At 48.4% G+C, this 17,016-nt stretch overlaps 6 protein-coding genes across 6 annotated transcripts; 3 read left to right on the top strand and 3 right to left on the bottom strand.

Annotated features, from left to right (window-relative positions):
• The first annotated feature begins 219 nt into the window (after positions 1–219).
• F4807DRAFT_438385 (YebC-like protein) lies at positions 220–2,350 on the top strand. The gene is made up of 5 exons (XM_047999117.1): positions 220–386; positions 448–745; positions 815–877; positions 932–1,466; positions 1,531–2,350. Exons 2-5 carry the CDS (start codon positions 523–525, stop codon positions 1,598–1,600), a joined length of 891 nt encoding a protein of 296 aa, XP_047851063.1. The 5' UTR covers positions 220–386; positions 448–522; the 3' UTR covers positions 1,601–2,350.
• Positions 2,351–5,251, bottom strand: F4807DRAFT_438371 (GPI mannosyltransferase 4). The gene is made up of 4 exons (XM_047999116.1): positions 4,460–5,251; positions 3,981–4,372; positions 3,789–3,916; positions 2,351–3,697 (listed from the first exon to the last, which is right to left on the bottom strand). The coding sequence occupies exons 1-4, from the start codon at positions 4,566–4,568 to the stop codon at positions 2,740–2,742; spliced, it is 1,587 nt and encodes a 528-aa protein (XP_047851062.1). The 5' UTR covers positions 4,569–5,251; the 3' UTR covers positions 2,351–2,739.
• A 353-nt stretch (positions 5,252–5,604) lies between these two features.
• F4807DRAFT_438366 (alkaline phosphatase-like protein) lies at positions 5,605–8,892 on the bottom strand. Its single transcript, XM_047999115.1, has 7 exons — positions 8,502–8,892; positions 8,395–8,439; positions 7,544–8,334; positions 7,266–7,492; positions 6,940–7,214; positions 6,429–6,889; positions 5,605–6,366 (listed from the first exon to the last, which is right to left on the bottom strand). The coding sequence occupies exons 1-7, from the start codon at positions 8,711–8,713 to the stop codon at positions 5,792–5,794; spliced, it is 2,586 nt and encodes an 861-aa protein (XP_047851061.1). The 5' UTR covers positions 8,714–8,892; the 3' UTR covers positions 5,605–5,791.
• A 133-nt stretch (positions 8,893–9,025) lies between these two features.
• Positions 9,026–10,618, top strand: F4807DRAFT_223829 (uncharacterized protein). Its single transcript, XM_047994091.1, has one exon. The coding sequence runs from the start codon at positions 9,290–9,292 to the stop codon at positions 10,478–10,480; it is 1,191 nt and encodes a 396-aa protein (XP_047851060.1). The 5' UTR covers positions 9,026–9,289; the 3' UTR covers positions 10,481–10,618.
• On the bottom strand, positions 10,619–13,122 carry F4807DRAFT_223833 (RNA-binding domain-containing protein). Its single transcript, XM_047994092.1, has one exon. It carries the CDS (start codon positions 12,985–12,987, stop codon positions 10,756–10,758), a length of 2,232 nt encoding a protein of 743 aa, XP_047851059.1. The 5' UTR covers positions 12,988–13,122; the 3' UTR covers positions 10,619–10,755.
• A 207-nt stretch (positions 13,123–13,329) lies between these two features.
• F4807DRAFT_438360 (condensin subunit Cnd3) lies at positions 13,330–16,906 on the top strand. Its single transcript, XM_047999114.1, has 2 exons — positions 13,330–16,269; positions 16,322–16,906. Exons 1-2 carry the CDS (start codon positions 13,554–13,556, stop codon positions 16,735–16,737), a joined length of 3,132 nt encoding a protein of 1,043 aa, XP_047851058.1. The 5' UTR covers positions 13,330–13,553; the 3' UTR covers positions 16,738–16,906.
• Positions 16,907–17,016: the final 110 nt, after the last annotated feature.

Below are 17,016 nucleotides of genomic sequence, written 5' to 3'. Positions count from 1 at the left end.
GGTATGGATGGGCCTTAAAGAGGACCCACGTAACTCTATTCTGAAGGAGCGGTATAGACTCTGGAGAACGAGGTACCAGGTACGTAGTACACTATGCACGACTAACAGGTTATATAAACCAATCAGATCACCGTATGCCCGTGACCTCTCCTACTTATTTTCTCGCTACATACATAATATGTATATATGTGGCTAAGCAGCTGGCAATGACCCATAAAATCTACAAGTTTATTTAACCTACCAGGTAGGTACATATATTTAACTTCATGAAAAAAAGTTAATGTCAGCTCTAAAGTCTATGTAGGTAAGCTAGATGAGCAGGCACATCTACAGCATACCTATTCTACATGTAGGCATTAAAGTTTGGCAACGGCTCCCTTACATCGGTATGTACCAGGATCCTACGGTCTTTTGATTGAACGGGACCTGCAACTTACTTGGAACAAGGTTTAAAGACCCTAGGTATATATTTATATATATATATATATACCTTCGTAGCTAGTTAATCAACAACCAGTTGACATGTCTACCTACTTATACTCGTTTTCTAGCCGAAGCCTTGCGACGCGGTGGGCTTCTCCGACTATCGTATGCGCCATATGTCGCCGATCATTTTCCTCGAGCTCGTTACTCAGTAGCGGCCATAATCGTTGGTCTAAGATCCGACATAAGAAGGGCGCTGCCGACGCAAAGAAAAATGTTCAAAACACCATTTTCTCCAAGAACTTGACGCTCTACTCGAAACGTCCGTATCTCATATGAAACGTCACTCACTGGCTGCGGCACGAACGAGCGCTGATGGAGTTCAAGATAGTGTTTGGCCCTGACCCGCGTCTGAACTCGCGGCTGGCTACAGTTATTGCGGCTGCAAAGAAAGGTATTTGACGAATTCACATCAGGTCAACATATCTGACTAGAATCGCACTTATAGCTGGTATGCCTAAGGCCAATATCGATATAGCAATCGCACGAGGTCAGGGCAAGTCTTCGTCCGGGGCGGGCCTTGAGAGTCTTACTGTCGAAATCATGATGCCATCTTCCGTAGCGATCGTTGTTGAAGTGGAGACCGAAAATAAGCTACGCGCTTTACAAGATCTCAGAGGCATAATCAGGAAATGTGGGGGTACAATGACACCGATCGCATTCATGTTCACGAGGTTGGGACGCATCATTCTGAAAGGAAACAGCGATGACGACTTCGACGATATCATGATGCAGGCGCTCGAAGCAGGTGCCGAGGATGTTGAGCAAGACGAAAACGGCGATATCGTACTCTTGACACGGCCCAATGCTATCCACCAAGTGGCGCAAACTATGAGCGAAGCACTCTCCGCAGAGATCTTGGATTCTGATATTATATGGTCTCCAGCAGCAGATAGGGTCAAACTTGATGATCCAGCCACTGCTACATCTATAAATTCGCTCTTGACGGCGTTACGGAGCGAATCTGATGTCCAAGCTATCTAGTGAGTATTCGCAGTCTAATGCCGAGTTCCACAAACGGTCCATGCTAACATCGGGATGCCGAAGTGCGAACGTCGAGCAAGGAGCTGTGTCCGAAGAGGTCTGGGAAACAATAGAAGATAACCTTGATATGTAATCCGTAACATTTGCTGTACAATATGTGTCTGTTTGTTATAGGCTATAGCGGTGCGACACAGTCCTATTCGTCTACTTTGTTTTTCTTTTTCCTTTGAAGAGCAGAGTGTTCGGATCAGGGTTCGAGAAATGCAAACGTCTTGCAACCCTGGTCTGATGTCTCAATCCCATTTTGTACTCCTAAGCGCCGTCGATGTCGATGCATGGCACAACCGTGACAACCCTACTATCATACATAAAAACCTCGGAGAGCTTTGAGCCGCCGTCACCGGATGGGCCAATCTAGGTGTGTCCCTAGGGCCTATCGCTTCCCTGATTCTCACTTGGCGACGGCGGGGTTTGCCGAGCCTCAGTTTCAAGCCTTCTGTCTCTAAGGTATAACCGCCGAGCACGTAATCGTTGTACCTCTTCATGAATCTCGTCTCTGTTGAAAGGCACCTTGTTCGCCTGCTCCGGCTTGGGCCAGAAATCGGGCACGGCGAATCGTTCGTCGAGATTCGTCCCGAAGTAGTACATGATGCCAATTGGGAACATGACATACATGCCGAACTATCACAGTAAACATACCATACCGATAAAGAGAAAATAGCAGCGGCTACTAACCTTGAAGACTTCTAAGTTTAAGCCACCCATCGCGAAGTGCGTAGAGCTTAAATGCCTAGGTGAGGGTTAACAAGATAGCTTTTAGCTCTCGTAGAAGAGGTCTGTCTGGTCGCAAAATCAATGATCATATGCAGATTAGAAATAGACGATTAACAACCAATTAAAGCTTTAGAAATTACTACCCAGGTACGTATATCCTACGGTTAGTATAGTAAACTAAACCTTGATTGGCTTACGTTAGTCTAACGGTCGCACCGGGATATCCATTTTCCCCTTAACCTACATAGTACATTTGATACGTACCGGACGTATACCGTATGTCTACTTAGGTACCTAACATTGCATATAGCAAGGACATAAATTTGACCGAGACACCAGGAATCCGGTAGTAATGGAATAATAAAGATGCGTAGGCAGGTGGGTGATCACGCCTTCACGTGTTCATATACGAAACGAAACCTCGTAGTCTCGTTGAACGACAAATTCCCGATGGATAGCTAGGGACCCGCGACAGATGGCATATTCGCATGAATGTTATTATATTCGAAGCTTGTCGTACCTCGCAGGACGGCCACAGCTCTTGGTTACTCTCCAAGCAGCTAGTCCTCGCCTACCAACCACCCTCTTCAAAGTAGGCCAGAACCCATCCTCCGCCCAATCCAAATCATCTAGGTTCAGGTGTTTGGTGTGCCTCCAAACCTCCCGAAACCTAAGCCCCTCTAAACCCTTATTATCTAAATACGGATCCAGCCATATCGACGAAAGTGGTGCGATGAGGTATGTGCCATTCGGTTCCTTGAGGTATTCAAGGCTCCTCCTGTCGGCCGGTGTATCACAGGTAGCTATCCGCCCCAGTTCTTCTAGTAGTTTACTCCCTTCTATTCCGGCCACGTCCCTTGTCTGTAGAACCGCGTTCTTCCCATTCAGAAGCCAAATCGGCGGCATATATGTCTTCCACCATATAGCCTGTGTCGCGTCCGGTTGTTTGCTCAAAAACACTTGAGCTGGCACGATGCCGCCTTGGTGGTATATCCCCATAAGTAGGCCGAGGATCACATTGAAGCCCACCCAAATACTAACCCAAACTTTGAAAAACGTTGGATTCTTTGGAAGCTGCAGGGATGAGAGGAGAAGTGGTATAGCAGGGAGCAGGAACCGGGCTTCTTGATGTTGAAATATTGAAAGGACAGAGACGCCAGATACTGCCGATGCAAGTCTCAAAGACAAATGTGGCCTTATAAACAGAAGCATCACGGCTGGCCCTATGAGTAGTGGGAGGTTGACTAAGATATGTTGGTACCAAGGATGCAACCCGTGCTCCGCCAGATTGGAAGGCGAGATATTGTATCGCAGATTGTTGAACGGAGTAATCACTGGATGGCGGTACAGATCCGACCAATAAATGGAATGGGGGGTATAGAACGACGTATCAAGCGAGATGGCGATTAGAGCCGTCAAGAGCCCAGAAGTTGCCATGACGAGCAAAGACAGAGGTCTTTATCAAGAAGAAACACAGGTTAGCAACCAACATGGCATGGCTAAATGCGAGAGAAATAGAGAATATGCCCTTAGAAAACAATACTTACTTCTTTATAAAATGGGGTATCAACCGAAGCCCAGGAATGAGTAAGAATGCAGGGAAAGTTATCCTGTTAAAAACGCCGAAGACAGCCACGATTCCGAGGACCGTTGACGCCGCCAGAGAAGAGGAAGCCTGTAGCATCTTTAGATTAACCAGGAAGTCCGGATGCAGAGAATTCTGAAGAGTTCCGACGTACCGAGGCTTCGAGAATGCGCTCGACGAGAACCAAGCACCACGCAACCGCAAGGGTCTCGATCGAGTTAGAGAAAGTATGAGTCTGAAAAGTCCAAGTCACATACGAAGATGCGACTAGCAACTTAGCGACTTGACGGTGCCGCCACGACTGAGACTGAACCAGCTCATGAATAGCCCAGTCCTCCAAGACGAAGCTGATGATAAACATCAGGAAGCGCAACGTCCAGAATACGGCGATCGGTGGTATATCGCCGTCGTTGCCATTGCCGATCCACAACCATCGTAGTAGGAGCATAGGCAACCCGTAAACCGGCCATAGCGGAAAGACGCTGCGTATAGGGTATTCGCTCGTAAATTCCCAGGTTAGCCGGACAGGGTAACTGAAGATCTGGCCTACAAAGATGCGCAAGGGCCCGTCAGTATATACGTATACATACATACATGCATTGGACAACGGGATTAAGCTTCAGTTCCGCTTACCAGCTATGACCTCGGGACCTTGAAAATTCTCGTCCGGGTGAAGATAGCTCGGCGAAAGAGCAAACCAAAGTCGTACCAGGACAAGAAGCAGATAGGTACGCCGCCACATAGTTCCCGACTCAGACCAACCTTACGGACGCATCTACAATGCCGTGTTTGCTATTTGGCCCAATGCAAAGGATGTGTAGTTGATCGTTGCTAGATGCGGTCGTATCGCGGTTGCGTCGCACGGTCACGGCTGAGGGATCGCATGCGCTGTCGCTATCGCATTCAGAATATAAATCGGATTTGTGTGGAACCGGCGAGTCTCTGTTGACGCGTCGAGTATTTTGTTAACGTCCGGGGGTGCTAAGTGATACGCAATCTATGTACTCGATCGAACTCTTCTCTAAAGTCAACAAAAAAATTAATATGACGAAAGGCGAGAAGATCAGATCAGATCAAAATGCATTATTTAGTACCTCACACAATATACAACGAATAAAAAGATAAAGGAGGGATTATTAAAGTGATATTGGAAAGTGAGGGGATGGAGAGAGCGTAAATAAAAATTACAACAGAATGAAAGAGAGACCGAATGTGGTAATGACAATATTAAATTGCAAGCTATCCGGGTAGGGATAACGAACGGGATGGTGGAAGGAAGGTAAGATGACACGGGTCACGAAGCGCAATTTTTACCAGCTGTCTGGTAGCTTTTTGGGTAACGCGCATGCATCCTCGTTCGATCGTTAACTTTGATAACGTTATTTTCAGGACAGTACATATGTATGTACCTACATGGCGTACTATGTAAGTAAGTACCTACTTTTACGCTATTGGTTTTCGTATGGGGTATGGCGGGAATCGATTCCCATTTAAAGGCAGAAACGGTAACTACCAAATCTTATTAACTGGGTCCATTTTATGAGATTTATCCATGATCTATCCACATCCACCCTGCACGTAATAAGGCTGACATAAATGTAACTAGTACTTATCTTAGGTATGTATGTACGTAAGTATTTCCAAGGATATTATATTAGCCCATAAACAGTGCGTTACCTATTTGCATCAGTTGTTTGTCAATGCTAGGCACATGCACTATATGTACAGTACTACCAACGTTGAAGGTAAATATCTACCTAGGCACATGAATATGGATATGAGTTGATCATCAAGTATATAAGCATATGGTGCTATGTATCATAGGGGATATACGATTAATACCCTTTGACTCAGATCTAAGCTTCCCCTTTTCTAATCCCCGTTAGTCATTTGACTAACTAATATGTAGGTCGAACCATCGACCTGCCAATCTTTCTATATAGGTATGTATGTAGGTACATGCATTCATGTGCGACCAAGCCAATATAGGAGACCACCAAACGCCACGTTAATAACCATATGCTGACCTAAGGTCCAAGCCATGCTATATAAATACTTTGGCGAAAATACCGTCCAGATAAACAGGTGCGTTCTCAGGGCCGTGCATGCCATCATCACGAACCCAAGAGTCACCGTAACGAATACGGTTAATATTGCCGTGTGTTGTCGGTACACGGAATGGGAGCCGTATTCTGCTGGTTGTCTTTTCTGAATCAGTAGCAAATTCAAAGCCGACGTCCACCACACTGGAGCTGCCCAATTGCTAACAAACGTCAAGATCCCCACGGCAATGATGTTGAAACCGCTAACGCCATTGTACGCGCTCGACAGATCCACACCAGAGATCGCATTCGAGCCTCCCATTGCGAAGAAAGAAGAGAACTGTAAGAGTAGCGAGGATGTTGTGATTTCGGTTACGTCTAAACGAAGGCCGCTTAAGCACAAATATATAGCTTGAAACAGCAGGAAGAGTGGTATGTTAGTCACTCGGGATTGTGTTAACGCGAACAACGTATACAAATGATGTAAAGTGCGCATTGCTGAATAGAGAAAGAAGTTAGTATACAGCCTCGTCTTAATTATATGGTTTAACAAAACTCACCCTTCTCCTTGGAAGACTTATTTTCCGACAGTAAGAGGCTATACAGAGGGTATATCGAAGTAAGCCCAAGGCCAAGGAAGACTGCTCGTGCCCGGTTCACGAGTGACGGTCCATCAAATATGTCCACAAGTGTCCTCGCAAGCCCAACGACCAATTCAGGCGCATCTTCATTGGTGAAAGCGAGTTTAAAGGAGATCGCAGACGTCGCGAGCCCTGAAGCTACGGACCCCGAGACGACAGCCGGAATATCCCCAAGGCCATTAAATAGTTCAAACGTAACCAGCGCGTACGTCGCAGTGACAAGGCACCAAAGTAGCGGCGGGTTCGCCGCAACAAAGCTGGTCACAACGTCGGGTTCTCCGGCGAATTTCTGTCCAGTCTGGTTCCATCCGCGAACAAGTCTCATAGAGCCAAGGGCAATTAGGCCCATGGCAAGAGACTTACGCGGCATCCTTAGATTTCTATTTCCACGTTAGCATTATATGACGGGACGACAATTGCCGGTGCTTACGATCTGATAGTCAGGTAAAGTAACCACGCGGACGTAGCCCAGTACCAAAAATGTTGTTCCTCTTCAACATAGCTACTAGCAAACATCATTACGCCGTATAGCACGGTAATGAGAACGAATGGCGCCAGACTTAAAGCCGTCGTAGAAGTTGAGGTCGAGAGGACATACATAGCCAAGGTGGAGGCCAACGCCGTGGTCACTCCACCACAAGCCAGCATAGACATATCATAATTGCTAGCCACGCTGCTCATTAATGCCTGCGCCTTATATAGCCACTGTTATGAAGTTAGAATGTCATATATTTATCTTCGAACTTCATCTCGCACCTTCGATGCATCTGTAATCCAGCCATCGTCCATATCTCCTACTGGTGTCTTATCAACGGATATGCTGATGTTTTGCCATTCACAGATTAGTTCTTCGCCAACCGAACCGGGGCGAGCACAATCTAGGTTGTATTGCCCTCCAGTGGGCGAGGAGCTGATATAAGTCGCGGCTACAATGTCAAGAATTTGTCTTGCATTTCGCAGAAGAATCTGGCGCTTATCATGTCCTTATGTTTGTTAGAAAGGCGCGCGCGTTAATTGTGAACGGATTCGCTTACTCTCTGACCAAAAGGGTAGAAATTCCAGTATAAAAGAGCCCAAGCTATTCTTTGGCACGGGGAACCCGAGTAAAGCGGCCAGAGTGGGGGCGAGATCGGATTGCTCGACAACGTTATAAAGCTGAAAATCTTCGACGAATTCTGCCGGGACTTTGACGGGTTTGGAAATGGACTTCAACTTAGGCGACACAAACACCAGAGCTGCTGAAGTCTCCCCGGGGGAGGAGGCGCCATGATTTCCGGCATCATTCATACCATGATCGCCGCAGAAAACTAGTAACGTCGACTGGAGGTGCGGCTGTGTCTGCATGGCCTCGTAAATCATGCGAACAATCCCATCCATTTCATGCTGCTTCGGAATCATATTCGGGCCTCGGGGACCAGTTTTGTGGCCGATATGATCGAGGCCGAGGTAATGAAGGACCATCGTATTCCAGTCATCGTTGCGCAGCTCGTCGGGTATGTGCCTTGTCACGTTGTTGTCAACTTCTGTAAAGTCCGAAACGAAGAAGCTCGAAGTACCATCGGCTCGATCGAAGATGCCGGGGAATAATTTCAGCCATGTATCATCGCCGTACATGACTAGCTTTCCTTCCTTCTTCGCCTTCATTTGGGCAAGCCAAGTATCTTGGACGGCGAGGGTAGAAGACGTGTCGGCTTCGTCGAAACTTAGTATAGCATCGAGAAAAGAGGGGGTAGAGCCGGTAGTAATAGCCTTGATCCGAGGCATCGTAATAGTCGGCGAGGTGGCATGGGCAGTAAAAGGGATAGCAACACCATCGGAGATCAACCTAGAAAGCTCGTGTCAACGACAACCAAAAGCGAAATTTCCAATTCCCGAGGCACCTAACCCTTGCGTAAATTGGAAACCCGAGTTATTTGTAAAGACGAAGTCGCTAATCTAGTCAGTCGGATGGGCGCACTTCATCAGATGGTGGATTGCGCTTAGGCGACGAACCTGCGCAAAGCATCGATGACCATGAATATGAGACGGTCGAAGGGCGCTTGAGGGGGAGGGCCATATTCGAAGGACTTATACTCGGCTAGGCCAGGTAAAAACGGTTTATAGGGGAAGAACCCAATGGCAAAGAGGATGATTGCGACGGGTATGAGGAGGTTAGCCGCGACGAGAAGCGCGGTCGAGAGTGGGAGGACATTGTGACGGTGCATGTCCAATTGTAGTACATGGAAGTTGATTTGCCAGATGACAAATTATCGGTGTAAGAAGCAGTGCGAGCTAGAAGCCACTTTGACCATGCTCCATGGTTGCGTCGAAATGGAAGACGAGACTGATTTGAAGTCTGAAGTCGATGAAGTCTGGAGTCGAAGTTGACAGCTGAAAGTTGAAATTACCAGTCTAGGTATATGCAACTACCAGGTATTTCCCAAGGTTGTATGCAGGGACACCCACACCTCACCTACCTGACCTACCTATAAGTACGTACATAGTACCACCTGATAGGTACTCTGTACGTCAAGTACCTAATTCCCATAACCCCACAAGGCGCAAGTTCGACGTCGCAACGTACTAGTGCAACGGGAAGTATCGAACTACCGTCGATTCCATGCCACTTCAAGGTTCTAGAGCTTTCGAAGGCGAAACCTTCCTCTACCACTCTCATCATTATCGCCATCGTTGCATACATACTTAAATCCTGGGACACTCAAACGAGAACTCATATTTCAACGTAGGCGTAGGTGTAACGATTTCATCAGGTTTGCAAACAACTCGAGCCAAGTGGCATCATGGCCACTGATGACCCGTCCGATAACCCTTTTATCCGTTTCAGAAAGCACATTGATACCAACATTCAACGAGGATTTCATACTGTCTTCGGATCATCAACAGCTACGGTGACAAAGACCAACAACAACATGTCGACCGACAATTCAAAGTCGGAGAACTCCACACCATATTCAGAAATGCCGGATCACGATAAAAGGAGTGCCAGTACGAGTGCTAGTACGAGTGCCGACGATGTTCTTTCTTGGGCTGTTTCATCTCCTTATTCTCCAGCGAATCTCCAGTCTTTGCCACAACCGCGTCCGAACGACGCACCTCGAGATTACCCAGATTGCTTTACCTTCCGAGATTCATTTGAAGACCTCTTGAGGGCAAGCGATCAGCGGCCGCTCTCTGATCTGCGGAGGCTTGTGTTCGCTAAACAGTTCGAACATTTCAAATACTCCCCGTGGGGCATGCCCGTCGAGGACTGGGTGAATAGCATCGGACGACGAGGCCTTTGGGACACCTACTTTCCGCTTTCTTCGTCGGCCAAGCGTGAATTATCTTACGGCTTAGTGTCGCCCTGGATATTCCAGACTCAGGAAAAGACCTTCAACCAACCCCATATCTTCACATGGTCGAGCGTTACTTTTCCACGTTGGGAATATCACTTCCCACGATCTGACCACGATTGGACTGGATACAGTGAGCCACCATCTAAACATGAAGTCGAAACGGCCCAGTATCAGGAAGCAGATACAGAAGAAGCCCTGTATACAAACACCCCATCCAAATTTACTACAAGTAGCCGAGCAGGAACAGACGTTTCTCGAGCAGAACCAGTGAATACTAAACTCGGATTAACTTGGGAGCCCGATTCCTCAGATTCCTCAGATTCCGCAACAGCGCCAGTTTCTCAAACAATAGAAACTCCTGATGGCGGCAAGATCCTAAAAACAGTTCAGCAACGCACTCACGGCGGTGGGACCAAAACGACGACAACCACACGACAATTTGATGCGGATGGCAATTTGATAGCACAAGGCGAAGAAACTAGTTGGTCGTGGTCACGCACATTCCCAAATACGGCCTCGTCATTCAACGAGGGAAAAGCAGGTTCTAGCGCTGAAGCTACAACGTCGTCTTCCGTGGGCGGCGAGGCAAGTATTCGAGGGAGTGGAAAGGTCAACGGCTGGTTCTGGACAAGATGACGTACACACGTAACTATACATCTCTGCAGGCAGTATGTTTGAATGTTATTCACGGTCTCCTTTATCTTGAATAAGGGCATTTCCATGTGCCGAGTAAGATGTCATCCGGCTCCTCCAGGTACCACAACATGCCTATCCGGCAGACCCTCGACTTAATAGCAATAAGATACACTATGTACTTCAAAAGCCTCAGCTTAGAATATTATGTGAAATTTCCCTCGATGAAAGTTAGCAGTCCTACAGTGACAGCTGAAGTAAAGCGAACGGTTGGGATTTCACCGACGACTCTGCGCCTTCTTTTTTCTCGTCATCCGTTTCCTTGCGATAATCTTCTGCTGCAAAGTATCACGGGCAGAACCCTCGCCAGCCGCTGTGTTGGTATTGCTGCTCGCCGATTTGCCATCCTTGGGTCTCTGGTGTCTGCCTTTCGATACGGAAAAGTCTTTGCCTTTTAGCTTAGCGCTGGGCCCCTTTGCATTTTGTTCATCGGAAGGTTGGCCGTCTCGCATCTGTTGTTTTGCTTGCGAGTCCTTCCGTCTCGCCACAACCTGCGCGTTCTCGATGGCAAACTCGACAATCAAGCGCTGCGTCTTCCCAGTCGCATTGTCTAGTGCATGCCCGTTCAGCCATCGCAAACCCATGAGTGCCCATCGGTGCGAGGAATACTCGATGAAACCATAACCCCGACTTTTGCTAGCACCGTCCGCCTCGGGAACCTTTGATCCCTCCTTGTTTTCGAACACTATCTTTGCTTGCTTGACTATCCCCTTCCCTTTCTCTCTACGCCGGCGCTCGGCTTCCTTGTCCTCTTCACCGCCACGAGCAGATTCCTCTTTAGAAAGCGGTTGTCTACGGCCCTCCTTTACATCTCGAGCGAAACCAACAACAGCTTCGCGAGCCAAGGCCTTAAGTTTCTTTGAATCCACGTCGCGAGGGATGTTGCGGATTGCCAGGCGCGTAAGGCTTAGATGCAGACTTGGATTGTTTTGGATGAGCTTTTTTCGTTGGGTAGTACTCTGTTCGCGAATCTTGATTTCCGAAGGGGCAAGCATGGCGTAGAGAGGAGAGTCCTTCATGACGGTCCCTTCAGATAGCAGGTATAGTCGACGTTTGTCTCTGTCCTTACCTTGTCGAACGGCAGCTCCTGTCTCCGCCAGACGGCTCGCTTCATCTTTACTTACTGCCTGAGACAACTGAAGGACGCGACCATCGATCGTATATTTGCATTGTTCGTCAGCTAACTCGTTCTGCAAGATGGACTTCTTGTTTGGTATCGCGGATTGCTGGGTGCGTGGTGCACCTCTTAGGCATTCCTTGAAATCGCTTTCGTTGATAAAACAGACGAAACCTGTGCCCGCCGGTCGATCACTCGCTCGATCAACTACTATACGGGCATAGCGTACCCGACCAAATTGCTCGAAGTGAGACTTAAGCTCTGCGTCTGTCGTCGTGAAGGGTAAGTTCCGAATAAAAATGGTCGATCTGTTATCCGTCGTATGAGGCTTCTTGGAGGCTGGCTCGTCTTTTAATGCAGCCTCATCCTCTTCTTCATCATCTTCCTCAATCCCTTCTTCAGATTTAGCCTCATCTGGGTCGGCACTGCTATCTTCCTCTTCGAGATTTTCCATATGGTTCTTCATGAAGTTTTTCAAATCTTCATCCTCCTCATCTTCTTCATCTTTATCCTCTTTTTCAGTCCGACCTTCATGCATTTCGCTCAAGTCAGCGTCGTCGTTTTCTGCCGCGCCGTCCGAATTCGCGGACTTGGTATGCTTGTTTGTAGCATCATCCTTTACTTGTTGGTGCTTCTGATCTTCCCATGTCTTCTTGTCGACGGCCCAATCAACAGCAAGAGTTCTACCGTCAACAGTCTTCCCGTTGACTGCTTCTATAGCCCGCTCCGCATTCTTTCGGCCGCGCATGGTGACGAAGCCAAAGCCGGACAGTTTCCCTTTGGCATTGGGAAGGTCTGAATACTTTACTTTTCCAAAACTCTGGAACAAAGCAGCCAGTTGGTTCGAGGTTTTTATGCTCCAGGGCAGATTCCGTACAATCAACTTAGGGGCTTTGCGAGCCTCGGCCAGCATTTCTTGCCTCTCGGCCTTCCTTGCAGCAGTACCGGCGGACTCAGAAACCGACTGACGGTGTCGAGGCTCTGCAATCTCCAACACGAGCGGGCGGCCATCTAGCTTTTGTTTATGGAGCTTCTCTTTCGCCTCCTTAGCATCGTCGGCATCGGTGAAAGTAACAAAGCCATAGCCACGGGAGAGTTTGGTCTGGGGATCAAGAATGACGGTAGCATGTTTCACTGGAAAGTGTTGGGAGAAGAAGTCGGTCAGCGTCTCAGTAGTAGCTGTAGGAGGAAGCGATCGTACGAAGAGAGATCTGCTCTCCTCGACTCGGGCTTTCTTAGCAGGCGGTTCGACGGCGGACTCGGTGTCTTTCGAAGGCACATTCGCGTCTGCACCTTGCGCCCGAGACCTCTTCAACTCGCTATTGCTACTCATTTTGACCTGTCGTATTTTGAATCTATTCGGGTCAAAATATGTAGCAGAGAGTCAGGTCTACTTACAGACAGAAGTAGATGTATGTATGTATGTAACTAGGCGAGTAAATGAATAGAAAAGTTATTGGTTCAAGCACTTGAAAAAATTCCTGATAAGGCCACTATCGATAGCCGTAATGACCGGGGGCTATGTTATCTCGTATGCGGGGCGGGGTGGGTCGTGTCCATGATGTGGCTTGATCAGACACATACATAGGGCTGTTGTCCTAGCAGCCACTTAAGTTTATTGATTCACCTACCCCTTTCGGGATTGGAAGTCGCGCCGCAAATACAAACATTACAACGTCTATGTGGGATGTGACATAATAACTTCCAAGATTCATAAAACCTCCCACCAATTTTATTCATAACTTATCACGATACCCTCTCTCATCTCTGCCATCGTACACAACAAATCCATATCATATTATACCCGGGCGCATAGTGTCTACAATATTTACGTTGTACCCCGAGTCATCCAAAACAAGCGCCTGGAATCCGCACATGTAGTTGATCTATACCGCGATCATGCCAGCTCGAGTGTCCGCAAGGTCTGCGCGCAGCTCTGCTGCCGTATCTAATAAAGCGTCCAACGCGGCGGGGAATTCGCGCGCCTCTGCCGCATCCCGTGTATCGTCTTCCAGCGTCGACATCCCCGAAGAGGCCCCCGAAAATGAACTGCGGACGCAAATATGCGCAATATTCCGCGATGCGCAGAAGACCACCGCCACTCATAGGAAACTAGTCGTCAACCTCCGTAAGATTCACGAGGCTTGCTGTTATGAGCCGACACGTCCTAAGAAGGCCGTTTCTACTGATTTCAATGAAACCGACTTCAACAACGAATTTTCGCGCTGCGTACTCAGAGCCATGCCTGTGAAAAAGAGCGAGGGCGTCGGCGAGAAGACAATACGCTTCGTCGGTTTGTTCCTACGACATGCCAATGACAAGGACAACGAGCTACTAGGAGAAGAAGACGTCGATGCTAGTACCATGCCCGAAACTCCAAGCACTCGTCTCACCACTCAGGTCATGGAAGCTATCTTGCCTTTGCTAACCGCTAAGGACAAGTTCGTCAGATATAGATCAACCCAACTGATCTCCCACGTCATCAACTCATTGGACGCCATTGATGACGACTTATTCCAGAAGTTGCGTTATGGCCTCCTGAAGAGGATCCGCGACAAGGAAGCTATGGTTCGTTCACAAGCTGTGCTCGGTCTCGGAAGATTGGCCGGCAACCAAGTTGAGGGCATGGTCAATTCGGATGATAGTGATGACGACGCTGAGACCGGCTTGCTCGAAAAGCTTCTGGAGGTTTTACAGAACGACCCCAGCGCCGACGTGAGGCGTTCGCTTCTTGTCAACCTACCGATTCTTCCGAACACTCTCCCCTATCTTCTAGAAAGGGCTAGAGACCAAGATCCAGCCACTCGCCGCGCAGTTTACTCTAGATTGCTACCTGCACTCGGCGACTTCCGACATCTCTCCCTTTCGATGCGAGAGAAGTTGCTCCGGTGGGGACTGCGGGATAGAGATGAGAATGTCCGAAAGGCTGCCGGAAGATTATTCCGCGAGCGTTGGATTGAGGATTGTGCCGGCGTCAATCCGCCCGAGGATGGCGAGCAGCCGGCTACATCTGCCCCCCCGACCTTGGATGGGCTACTCGAATTGCTTGAACGTATAGATGTTGTCAACTCTGGCGTTGAGAATGGTGTTGCTTTGGAAGCCATGAAGGGCTTTTGGGAAGGAAGGCCGGATTACCGAGATGCCGTGGAATTTAATGACAGTTTCTGGGAGACTCTCAGTGCCGAATCAGTTTTCATTGCCCGGAGCTTCAACGACTTCTGCCGGACCGAAGGAAATGGGAAGTACGAGTCTTTGATCGAGGAGAAACTTCCCGAGGTCACTAAGCTTGCCTTCTTTCTCGAACGTTACCTAAATGTCCTAATTGAAGCCATCAAGAGAGTTAGCAGCCAGGACAACACGGAAGAAGACGAGGAAGAAGATACGGTCGAACAAGAGTTCATTGTCGAGCAACTCCTACACATTATTCTCACCTTGGATTATTCGGACGAAGTCGGTCGACGCAAGATGTTTGCCCTGTTGCGGCAAACTCTGTCCATACCTGAGCTGCCTGATGAGATTACTAAACTAACCATCGAGGTGCTTCGAGATATATGCGCCCCGGATACTGCGGGCGAAAAGGAATTTTGCAGTATCGTGCTTGAGGCGGTTGCGGACGTCCACGACACCATTGTCGATGATGAATCTGCAGTCGGCGATGGTGAGGAGAGTTTCCATTCGGCACGCTCCGAAGTCAGCGGCGACAGCACCCCCACTAAGAATGGAAAACACGGCGCAAACACTAGCATAAGCGAGGAGGAAGCCCGGGAGAAAGCGATCAGGGAGATCATGATCAACATGAAATGCCTACACATCGTCCAATGCATGCTCTCCAACGTCGAAGGGACTCTCCAGGAGAACGACCACTTAGTGTCCATGCTCAATAATCTAGTTGTCCCTGCAGTCCGCAGCCACGAAGCTCCGGTTCGGGAACGTGGATTAGTTTGTCTAGGGCTATGTTCACTCCTCGACCGGCCGCTCGCCGAAGAAAATCTGACTCTTTTTATGCACTTCTTTAGCAAGGGCCATTCCGCTCTCCAAATCACTGCACTCCAGATTTTAACTGATATTTTGAATGTTCACGGAGCGCAACTACTCTCGGCAAACCCGGCACTGTTGAAGGTGTATGTCCGAGCACTCCGTTCTGGTTCTAAAAACCCGGAAGTTCAGGGCGCGGCAACTGTTGCTGTCTGCAAATTGTTGCTAGGCCGCGTAGTAACAGACCACGATACATCGTCGGAACTTCTCAAGACACTGATAGTTGCCTACTTCGACCCTTCGACCGCAGGAAACCAGAGTGTTAGGCAAGCGCTCAATTATTTCCTCCCCGTGTTCTGCTATTCGAGAGCTGAAAACCAGGAGCTCATGGGTTCCGTGGCACTCGATGCCCTACATGCTCTCTACAACGTTAGGGAAGGCATCGATGACGACGACATGGACGTCGGTGACGAGATGGCTAGCCTCAACACCATCGGCGCCTGTTTAGTCGACTGGACGGATCCTCGAAAGTGTTACACGCCTGGCATCCCTATGGATGCAGACAAGAAAAATGTGAATGGAGATGTCCATCTAGACCTGGCGAGGGATATTCTTGAGAAGTTGAATAGCAACTTTAGCAGTTAGTGCCACGCCTTTACTCAACACCGTCAATCATGCTAACAGTAACGCAGAGGAAGAGAAAAAGGTCATCGCGCCTTTACTAGGGAAATTATACATCTCACCAGCCTCTTCAGAAGATAAGATTCGTAGTCTCTATGAAGACATATCAGTAGCAGTCGAAGAGAATATCCTGTCGGATGCCACAAGCAGGAATGCTCTCTACAAGATTCACGTGAACCTAGGCAAAATCGTGAACCAGCTTGGGGAACAAGACAAGATGTCTAGGCGTAGCGCCAGTAGGAGCGTTTCCCTTGCCCCTGATGACAAGACCATCACGGAAGATGTGACCGTCGTCCCAGCGCCGGTGATCAAGGAAGAGCAGGGAGAAGAGGATATAGAAGAGGAGGCTGACGTCTCTAATTCCACGATTCGTCGTAGTGAGGCGGATTCAATAGTAGAGGACCTGCTGTCGGATGAGGAGGAATGAAGGCCGCAGTCAGCATACATGCCGTAGGAGCCATGTTCTAATTTAATGCGACTAATGAGAGAATGACCGTTTCTTTGCATAGCATGGTCCTCAAGATGGGTATCACAAATCACGTAAATCAAAACCTAAGCCTTACATGAATAACCCAAGGGCCAGTACTCTCTCCCTAGGTTTTGAGACCAGGCCCTAGCGATGGCATAACCTTGCCTGATAAGTATATGTGGAGAGGTGGTTTGCCCTTTATTATCTAGATGTCCTAGGTAAAACCGAGGGCTTCCC

This window comes from Annulohypoxylon truncatum, assembly GCF_022578515.1.
Source record: "Annulohypoxylon truncatum strain CBS 140777 unplaced genomic scaffold F4807scaffold_33, whole genome shotgun sequence".
In the NCBI taxonomy this organism is placed as follows: domain Eukaryota; kingdom Fungi; phylum Ascomycota; class Sordariomycetes; order Xylariales; family Hypoxylaceae; genus Annulohypoxylon; species Annulohypoxylon truncatum.
This window is presented reverse-complemented; position numbering and strand designations above follow the sequence as displayed.